At 43.0% G+C, this 10,359-nt stretch overlaps 1 protein-coding gene and 2 non-coding genes across 4 annotated transcripts; all 3 read right to left on the minus strand.

Moving 5' to 3' along the window:
* Positions 1–311: 311 nt before the first annotated feature.
* LOC130380873 (collagen alpha-2(I) chain-like) lies at positions 312–6,348 on the minus strand. 2 transcript variants are annotated; one of them, XM_056588268.1, is made up of 7 exons: positions 5,083–6,348; positions 4,395–4,421; positions 3,815–3,898; positions 3,307–3,363; positions 2,632–2,676; positions 2,167–2,341; positions 312–1,729 (listed from the first exon to the last, which is right to left on the minus strand). In XM_056588268.1, exons 1-6 carry the CDS (start codon positions 5,203–5,205, stop codon positions 2,318–2,320), a joined length of 360 nt encoding a protein of 119 aa, XP_056444243.1. In that variant the 5' UTR covers positions 5,206–6,348; the 3' UTR covers positions 312–1,729; positions 2,167–2,317. The 2 variants fall into 2 exon arrangements, with proteins under 2 accessions (XP_056444243.1, XP_056444242.1); XM_056588267.1 differs by having other exon boundaries at positions 5,083–6,346.
* On the minus strand, positions 5,781–5,945 carry LOC130381877 (U1 spliceosomal RNA). The gene has a single exon (XR_008895503.1). It is a non-coding gene; the product is annotated as a U1 spliceosomal RNA (small nuclear RNA).
* Positions 6,349–6,890: 542 nt separating the features above from the next.
* Positions 6,891–7,081, minus strand: LOC130381882 (U2 spliceosomal RNA). The gene has a single exon (XR_008895508.1). It is a non-coding gene; the product is annotated as a U2 spliceosomal RNA (small nuclear RNA).
* Between the last annotated feature and the right edge of the window lie 3,278 nt (positions 7,082–10,359).

Genomic DNA, 10,359 nt, shown 5'->3' on the forward strand with positions numbered 1-10,359 from the left:
TATTCATAATGTTCATGACAGGTGTCATGTCATGGTTATGACAGTGTAATGACAGTCTTATGACAGTCTTATGTATACACCTTCAAATAAAGTGTTACCAAAGTTTCACCAGACCTGCCTTCGCATGAAAAGGGTCCCAAAACAGTGGGTATGTCCCATCTGCCGAAAAGTGATCAATGCCCAAAGAAGAAAACCTTAGTGAGGAGACTGTGAAATGAGTTGTTTGTAGTAGCTGATACTGTACTGTTATTTATGAATAAACAGTTGTTAAACCAATATTGTTCTCTTCCCCATAATTTGTATTAATATCTGTAGCAATCAGGGATATGAAACATGGGTGGGTCATTCATATAAAACACACCAGAACAAATATCTGTTTGGGTGGAACTCAAGTTAGAATGGGTGGATGTGCAGCTTGATCTGCAAAGAGAAACGATGTGATCGCATCAGAATAGCGAGTGATTAAAAATAATGTCACGACAAGCAAGCAAGAAGTGTGAGTCACAAAGGTTTATTTGCTGGTTGAGCACATCTGTAGCCAGTCACATCAGTTCAATTTACTGTACATCCCCATCACTGGAAGGACACCACAGATTCAGACACATTTGTAAGTGCACAACACACGCTCACCATCTTGTCAAGGTAGGTCACATCATTTTCCCTGTCTATGTCCGTGAAACATATGGGGACAGTGCTTTGCAAGACTGTGTACTTTTGACGGAGAACTCCTATCACTCTTTCAATATGTATCCTAAGAGAGGCTAGACGTCTGGTGTTCTCCAAGTCAGCAGGATCTAACTGCTTCTATCCACGAGTAAATGCTGGAATTTTTAATTCAGCTTGGCATCTCTCAATGGACTCTTTAACCAGACAACCTCTGTCCTCTAAAACTACGTCCCCTGGGAGCAAATGAGATAAAAAGTCACTTTGTTCTGTGATAAACTTATCACTTGTGCGACCTCCCCATCCAGCGGAAATGAAACAAATGGAACCTCGAGGGCAAATTGCAATTAAATATTTCATTGTGTGGTGTGATTTGTATGATGAGTAACACTGAGCACTGGCTAGCAATCTACTGGGTTTCTCTAGAAATATTTCAAAACAATCTATAATGCAAACTGTCTTTTCAAAGCTACGGTTTCGAAATGCATATGGAAGAGATTTTCTTAAGTATTCTCTGTCAGGCCACAACACCAGACTTGGCACCAGTCTACAATGCATCACACTAATGCAGTGTTTGAAGAGCTTTGAAACAGTGGTTGAGTCAATGTCAAAATAAAAAGCCAAAAACTCAAAGGACAAGTTCATTCTAAGCTTAATTAAAGTTAACATGTACTGCTGAAAACATGTTAAACTAGATTTAAGTTGGAGAAAAGGAGCCACAATATGAAAAATTGTCATGAGAATGGAGAATGCTGATAAACCAGTGAGAGTATGAACCCTTTTATCATCGTTATGCAAGCTCATCTCATTCAGTGTAGTCCTATTCATTTTTTCCTTCAACAACATATTTTCAGTCCTCAGAGCTTGGCATTCTTGCTCAAGAGATTGGACGCGTTTACCACAGGTTTCAGTGGTGCATGGTGGGGTTGCTGGATCCTCCTCATGGAGAACAGGCTGGACATCGTTTCCAGGTTCTTCATGGGTAGATTCCTTCAAAGGCTCTGTGGTGGGACTTTGCTCTGCAGTAGGATCCTTGTTGCAGTCTTGGGGACAATCTGTTGATGCTCTGGTGAAAACAAAAGTAGTATAAACTGTCACTACTGATGACAGTTTGTCATTCTTTTGTCAGTCACTCTCTGTTTTCTGCAGTATACTAGCTTTCGTTAGTAAGAAAGTAAGTAAATTGTATTTGTATAGCACATTTACATCCAAAAGTGCTTTATAGTCGGTATATGATAAATAAACAATGTAATAAAATAAATGAATAGAAAGACAATGACAGGGATATTGACAATGACAGTGACAATCACATGCATAGTCAGTGGCTGCCAAATGCAAGTCGGTATAGGTGTGTGATGATTTCAGCCCAGTCACAGATGTTATGTTTTTTAGCTCATTGGGTGTTATTAAACCTACAATGAATTGTACAAAAACAAATTGGTTTATAATTTTCCCAAGTCCATGGAAGTGGGGTTGACCAGGTTAAGGAACTTAAATATTCACCTGGGAGGGATGGCTTTCGCAGATAGCTTTGTCTGCTCCATCTTCTGTAGCTTTGCTCTCTGTCGTCTGTTGAAAACCTCCAGTCTCATTTTTCTTTTCCTCTTCTCTGGAGATGGAACGTAGTTGAAAAGAGATGGAACAAAGTCCGGACTCAAGGGATTATCACTCTTTCTCCCTACAAAATAAATAGAAACATTTCAGCGTCGAACTTGGGTTTGTTTACTACTACGTTAGCACTTGCTAGCTTAGCAGCATAAAAAACAGGACATTGTCAGCCCCACGAATTGCATGCTATAAATCAACTAGCTATGTGTGTGTGTGTGTGTGTGTGTGTGTGTGTGTGTGTGTGTGTGTGTGTGTGTGTGTGTGTGTGTGTGTGTGTGTGTGTGTGTGTGTGTGTGTGTGTGTGTGTGTGTGTGTGTGTGTGTGTGTGTGTGTGTGTGTGTGTGGTGAGGGGGTACTTACAGGGGGGCCGGGAAGTCCAGGTTGGCCTTTCATTCCCATCATTCCCTGGAGATAGAGGAAAGAAATCAAAGGTCAAACAACAGCAATGTCCAACACCAGTGGCTGTGCATGTTGTGGGCTGTGAGTAAGATATGCCGCTGAGGACAGAATGCTATACAACAGAAAGGGTTTTGTGTTATAAAACCACACTTACAGTAGTCCAGAAATGTGTGGAAGTATTTCTTTGAGGATGAGTCCATTGACTGGACTGAAAGCTAAAGTGAGAATGCATGCCATAAAGTGGCATAAATCCCAGAACTCCATGGGAATAATCCATGGATTGGGAATGACAGTGAACACTGTAGCGGAAACCTATTTGACAGGTGTGCTCTGACATGGAAAGGTCTTCAGACTTCGATGGGTTCTTAGTGGTAGTTCTGTGTGGTGATGTGTATGTGTGAATACATAGTGTTATTGTTGGAGAGTTACCACAAAACTGCAGGTGTGTGTGTCTCAGAGTTTGTGCATGTGTGTGTGTGTGTGTGTGTGTGTGTGTGTGTGTGTGTGTGTGTGTGTGTCTGAGTTTGTATGTGTGTGTGTGTGTGTGTGTGTGTGTGTGTGTGTGTGTGTGTGTGTGTGTGTGTGTGTGTGTGTGTGTGTGTGTGTGTGTGTGTGTGTGTGTGTGTGTGTGTTCACCATGGGGCCGGGACCAATATCAGCGCCTTTGTTGTGATCATACTGAGCAGCAAAGTTCTGTTGGAGTGAAAAATAAAAACCAGAATAAGAGACAAAATATACATATAAAAATTCATACAATACAATATACTTATTTTCTAAATCATAGGTTATTGTCTGTTCCATTGCTATAATTGTGCCAGAATTTGGGTCAGGTGAGTTTAAGGGCTTGATCGTTTATCAAACAGATGAACAGCAAATCAGCATCTTCCTGTAGCTTCTATACCTTACGGTTACAATAGGATATACCAGCCGGTTAACCTTATTTACTGAGAGGCCTTCATCAACATTCAGTTCCCCCACCTAGGAACACTTTAGAACCAACATCCATCTTCAGTTCCCCCACCCAGCAGCACTTTAGAACCAACATCCACCTTCAGTCCCCCACACAGTCACATTTTAGAACCAACATCCACCTTCAGTCCCCCCACCCAGCAGTTGACCAAGTCGGCCCCTATAGGATACTTACTCTGCCGAGGCCAGGGGGTCCTGGGGGCCCAGCAGGGCCGGGGTTGCCAGGTCTGCCGTCCCTCCCGTCAGGGCCCTGGGGTCCCTGTGGAGGAAGGCCTTGGGTTAGTCTCCGTTGATTACCACTGATTGACACACAGCCACCGTGTCTGCTGGGACGCTGCCAGAGTCCCAGCTCTGTTCGGCTGTGGAGCTCGGTTTGGTCTCAACTTGAATAAAAGCGTCATGTCCTTTTACTAAATTGTTTTATTATTGTTAATAAAGTTTAGAAAAGATAAATATGAATTTGGTCTGGATATGTGAGCCAAAGTCAGAAAAAAATAATATACAACAAATATTTGTAGTTCAGGTTATTTTCAGCCGTCGTGCAGCAGAGATTGGTCCATTATTATTTGTTATATTATCACGGCGGAGGGCTTTAGGCTGTGCCTGATGTAAACAAAGGGGTGTGGCCTATTCAAGTTGAAAGGTCAATCGGCGTCATCATATATCAACCCGATAAACTTCATGAAAGTTTCTATCCAGCAAACATGGCATTGTCATGCATCTTGTCATAATTAATGAGTTTGATATTGGCTTACCCTTTCACCTCTTGGTCCTTTCGGGCCCTGAGGAATATAAGTAAACAATTGATGAGTCAGAGGCAGACATTATTTAAACAGTGAGGCAAGTTCACGTAAAAAAAGGAAGGTAGACTTAAACTTAACATATCTAAAATCTAAAACCTAAAAGAAGCTGGGCTACAATCGCTGGGGGATGAATAGGTGCATGTGGACAAACTGTGCATGTGAACTGCACAGCCAAAGCACCATTCAGGTGGGAACATATTTCAGTCCACTTCATTGAACCTGGCCTTTGGCTAGAGCTGATGCCTACAATGTCTGCCCTGAGCTATGCTACGCATTATCACATACACCACACTCAAAGGGCTAAATGACACATCCAACCAGGGTTTGATTGCTCACTTTGAATCTTCCCTGAGTAGAAATAGAAGTTAAATAAATAGTGTTATTTATTTCTTTGTGTCATTTAACTGTGCTGGCTGTATCATGCACTGTTCAGCATTGCTGTTCATCTATCTCATTGCACATCAACCCATTAACATGCAGGGGATTTATGATGCTGTACATGTCCATGCAGAAGCACAGCCTCATAAAGCTGCTCCCAGATCACTGTGCACACTGTAGTATTAAACTGATCCGAAAACACACAATTATAGCCTATTAAATAATGACGCTAAGCTGCCAAGCTTTGTATTCTGTAACTTACCTGATATGAAGTGATCGCTGCACAAGCGGAATCCAACAGCCGGGGGGTCCCATTTTTCAGTCTTTTTTTGCTTGCTCCTGGCTCTTTTAATGGCGCTGATCCACTTAGCTCGCCTCTCCGCATCTTTAGGAATGCGGTAGAACGACGTACATTTATTTTTGCCTCGTTTATTTGTGCAACCTGGTGCACAACAGTTATCGACCATGTCTGCTCCACCACAAGAGCGCCAGTCTGCCGAATACTGCCAAAATGGTGGTGCCCACGTTTTCCCCGCCCCAACAACGTCAACACCCGGAACTCTATTGCAGCCAATGAGCTCGAGTTGACCCTGCTTAGCCTCCGAGATCAGACGAGATCGCGCGTGCTCAGGGTGGTATGGCCGTAAGCAATTATTGTCTTGTCCATACTAACTTTTATACAGGAGGAACCCATAATGAGTGGGAGCGCTGCTGTGGCCAGAGACGGGACTTGTACAGAAACAATAATTTGATCCATAATGAATGAAAGAAATGAATGAATGAATGACTACGTTATTCCAGACTCAGAGTTCCACATCTGAATGTAATGCATTACACTGCTTGGGCGTGATCGTTTGCGTGATCTTTTGAATAAACGTAGCGTTGCAAAACGTGGGATGGACGGCATTAGTCAGCGCGATGAAGCCATTCATAGCTATTATTTCTTTAGAACAACATGATCAGGGGAGAGCGCGAACGCAGTCCCCCACTACCAGAAATTATGCAATCGAGATTCCCACATTTGGGGAATTCGCACGGGTCAGCAACAGCCTCAGTGCAATGGCTGAGCCTCGCTATGGGTGAACCACCTTCTTGATCATGGTATCTCCCTTGCCAGGTAAGTATGAGTTGTACACGTTCAGGTGGGCTGAACGATGCCCACGCTTGTTCCCGTGGAGAACGGTTGCAAAGCATTCGGAGATGTCTAGACTTTAATAAACACTGTAGACCACCGGTCACACGATGACAGGCGAATCTGAAATCAGCGTGATGGAAGCATAACGAAAGGAAACCTGGAGATCCGAGTTATCGACCCGCCACAGAAAGAATCCTTTTTTCTTTCTTAAACAACAGAATATCGTTGGAATAATTGTAAACAGTGCGTTTATGAATTGTAAATGACACTTTATTGTCTACAGGCGGACGGGTGTACTCTCAGGTAGTGATGTTATGGTTTGCGTCGAGGCATCGGGGCGTGTGTCGAGTACCTCGGCTCCTCCCCCAGCGAAGCTCCGTATCACATAGGCGAAATGACGTAGCGCGCGTGACGTTCGAGGCTTCATCTCGGGCTGTTGCGCGATATGGGTTCACAATTGGCACATTTTTACAAAAAGAAGACCCTACCCAGTTCCAAGATCACTTTTATGGCTATGTAATTAATCACACTCATTCTCAGTCATCATGCAGTTCTATTATTACAATTATTAGTAGGCTACTGAGACAATCTATTTTGCCCGGGATGACTTAAAATCTAGGTCAAATGATTTGTTCTCTACCATGAGCTCGGGAGATATTTATGAACGGCAAACTCACACGTATCACTGAAATGACTTTAATTCTTAAACGTTGTGATGTTGTACGAAGCAAACATCACATCATCACAGGAAACTCTTTCTTTCATCATAATTTAATTCACCACTAGGTGTCCCTAGCGTACTAATTTGAAGCTTCGAGGTCGAACCACTTTGATGGTTCATCTGGCTGCGAGGCTTTGACGTTTCATGAGGCATCATCTCGGCACCACTACTCTCTGGACTCAGGAGGAGTTTAGTTTTGTTTTTCACAGTGAGAGAGGGGTGCACCGGTCCTGGAGGTACTGCAATACCAGGTCGATGCGTGGAGTGGACGGAGCAAGCCCCTTTTCCATCTCCCAGTTCCAAAAATCAATTTAATATATGGTCCCCGGGTAGGGGACGTATCAGATATTAAACTGATAAGAACAGATACTACACTTGATCTTAGCCAAAAGGCCGAGAAGCGATGCCTCCACAGGCTCAGACCAAGAGGCCAGCTTCCCAGACACGTCGCTCCACTTGGCGGTTTAACAGACAACGACAAAACAAAAAAAAGACCAAGCACCCTGTGTGCGTGTTTGTGTGTATGTGAAAGCTGAAGAAATAAACCGAGGTCGCTACATCTCTTTGCTGCTGCCTGCTGGCAGTCTCACTAGGCCGTCTGCATGTTTCACAAATAGAGTTTGGAGCAGTGGAGGCTTCTATAAGACTACAGGTGAAGCAGTGCTTCACCAAAAAAATGTTAAAAAATAAATAAACCAAAAATCTTACAACAATCCCATTTTCAGTGCTTTGAAACAGAAATACTCACGAAGACGAGCTGTTTTCCTGAAATCAATTCTGTGAGTCACAACAGCGCCACTATTCCCATTGACTTCAATGTAAATCGAGTGAACCCCAGGCGGCTCGTGTTTATTTTCCGTTTCAATTGATCCTTATGGCAGATAAGTCCCACCCGTGAACCAGTGACCGATAGGGTAGAATTTTGCACTTCAGTCACTTGACACAACACTCTGGCCAGTCACCGCCTTCATTGGACAGCTATCGTGAACTGACTACGAGTGAAAGCAGAGGGCAGACCAAAACCTACTGTGAAAACCACACAGCTCGTTGGTGCTACGGTAAGGAGCATTTTAAATTGCTCCATGTATGACAAGGTAAACTGGCTAACAGGGAGTTGGCTGAAAAAACGCCTTTACTGTTGGCCCCGTGTCATGTTTAAAGCATGCAATTGTGGTGTAGAACAAAATAAAAAGAAAACAAAGTGCTTGCATGATATCGAGTTCCTGAACCCACGTGACCACCGGTGTTCGGAACGCCATTTTGTCAGTAAAATCAAGCGCCGCCCTTAAAGATCTTCCTTAAAATGACCCGGCGCCGAAGCTTTCAAGCCATCGGAGTACTCATCTCACTTTAATTCGCATGACATCGAGCTCTATAGGCAAAAATTAAATAGGTTAAATATTACCGACCCATACAATGCCCCCGGGGTGCTTTTCAAAAGCATCTCCGCTGAAGAAGACGTCCCAGATCTGCAGTATCCGGATAGATATAACTACCTTCAGAGCAGCCACAAAGACAGACGTCAGAAAGCCTGCAGTGTCTCTAATAAGACAAATATGCTACCCAAAAGTCCCATAGTTTCACCAGTGAGGCTACCAGGTATTCATGAGCATAGAAGGATTAGGGTAAAACAGGGCATGCAGTGTGTAACTGCTCCTGTGTGTAAAATGGTCATTTCCAGATGGTGTACAATCAAATGAATGTGAAGTAGGTACAATAACAGGGAGGGTAAATCCAGGAAGTACTATTCTTAAAAAGCAGGAGTGTTAAACCAAGTAGGTAGTATCCTTTTGAAAGAGCAGGGCGGTACCAATGTGGGGTGGCATTACTATTGTCCAAAACTAATGTTATTGTTGTTTTCTTCAGTTGGGGATGTCAACACGAGGACTTGGCAAGGAAATACTATGAAATGCGTCATCGCCTCTCACACACGAATGTCATGGTAGGAACAGCTGGATTCAGGATTTCACCCCTGCATTGGGGCCTCACCTGATGGATACGTTTCCTGTAGCTGCTGTGGTTCAGGTGTCATAGAAATTAAGTGCCCATTTTCTGCAAAGGACCTTTCTGTTAATTAGGCAGTAAAGTGTTTTTCTGCACAGAAACCAGCACCAGCAGCAGCAGCATTTGCTGATCATAGTCAACAACAGTGGTGCTACTGCCCTGAGCCAGAAGCAGGGAACATGGTGGTCTGTGCGTCAGGTTTTTGTTCAGTTAAAAAGTTTCACCAGACCTGCCTTCGCATGAAAAGGGTCCCAAAACAGTGGGTATGTCCCATCTGCCGAAAAGTGATCAATGCCCAAAGAAGAAAACCTTAGTGAGGAGACTGTGAAATGAGTTGTTTGTAGTAGCTGATACTGTACTGTTATTTATGAATAAACAGTTGTTAAACCAATATTGTTCTCTTCCCCATAATTTGTATTAGATATCTGTAGCAATCAGGGATATGAAACATGGGTGGGTCATTCATATAAAACACACCAGAACAAATATCTGTTTGGGTGGAACTCAAGTTAGAATGGGTGGATGTGCAGCTTGATCTGCAAAGAGAAACGATGTGATCGCATCAGAATAGCGAGTGATTAAAAATAATGTCACGACAAGCAAGCAAGAAGTGTGAGTCACAAAGGTTTATTTGCTGGTTGAGCACATCTGTAGCCAGTCACATCAGTTCAATTTACTGTACATCCCCATCACTGGAAGGACACCACAGATTCAGACACATTTGTAAGTGCACAACACACGCTCACCATCTTGTCAAGGTAGGTCCACATCATTTTCCCTGTCTATGTCCGTGAAACATATGGGGACAGTGCTTTGCAAGACTGTGTACTTTTGACGGAGAACTCCTATCACTCTTTCAATATGTATCCTAAGAGAGGCTAGACGTCTGGTGTTCTCCAAGTCAGCAGGATCTAACTGCTTCTATCCACGAGTAAATGCTGGAATTTTTAATTCAGCTTGGCATCTCTCAATGGACTCTTTAACCAGACAACCTCTGTCTGCTAAAACTACGTCCCCTGGGAGCAAATGAGATAAAAAGTGACTTTGTTCAGTGATAAACGTCATCACTTGTGCGACCTCCCCATCCAGCGGAAATGAAACAAATGGAACCTCGAGGGCAAATTGCAATTAAATATTTCATTGTGTGGTGTGATTTGTATGATGAGTAACACTGAGCACTGGCTAGCAATCTACTGGGTTTCTCTAGAAATATTTCAAAACAATCTATAATGCAAACTGTCTTTTCAAAGCTACGGTTTCGAAATGCATATGGAAGAGATTTTCTTAAGTATTCTGTCAGGCCACAACACCAGACTTGGCACCAGTCTACAATGCATCACACTAATGCAGTGTTTGAAGAGCTTTGAAACAGTGGTCGAGTCAATGTCAAAATGAAAAGCCCAAAACTCAAAGGACAAGTTCATTCTAAGCTTAATTAAAGTTAACATGTACTGCTGAAAACATGTTAAACTAGATTTAAGTTGGAGAAAAGGAGCCACAATATGAAAAATTGTCATGAGAATGGAGAATGCTGATAAACCAGTGAGAGTATGAACCCTTTTATCATCGTTATGCAAGCTCATCTCATTCAGTGTAGTCCTATTCATTTTTTCCTTCAACAACATATTTTCAGTCCTCAGAGCTTGGCATTCTTGCTCAAGAGATTGGACGCGTTTACC

The sequence above is a fragment of the Gadus chalcogrammus genome, chromosome 4 (genome assembly GCF_026213295.1).
Source record: "Gadus chalcogrammus isolate NIFS_2021 chromosome 4, NIFS_Gcha_1.0, whole genome shotgun sequence".
Taxonomy (NCBI): domain Eukaryota; kingdom Metazoa; phylum Chordata; class Actinopteri; order Gadiformes; family Gadidae; genus Gadus; species Gadus chalcogrammus.

What these genes read in the sequence shown, in the direction of transcription:
- LOC130380873 (XM_056588267.1), bottom strand. Translation starts at nt 2,255, where the DNA reads ATGAGACTGGAGGTTTTCAACAGACGACAGAGAGCAAAGCTACAGAAG. An exon ending in GCGAAAGCCATCCCTCCCAG is followed by an intron (nt 1,730 to 2,166) that starts GTGAATATTTAA and finishes TGTTTTCACCAG; the next exon opens with AGCATCAACAGATTGTCCCC.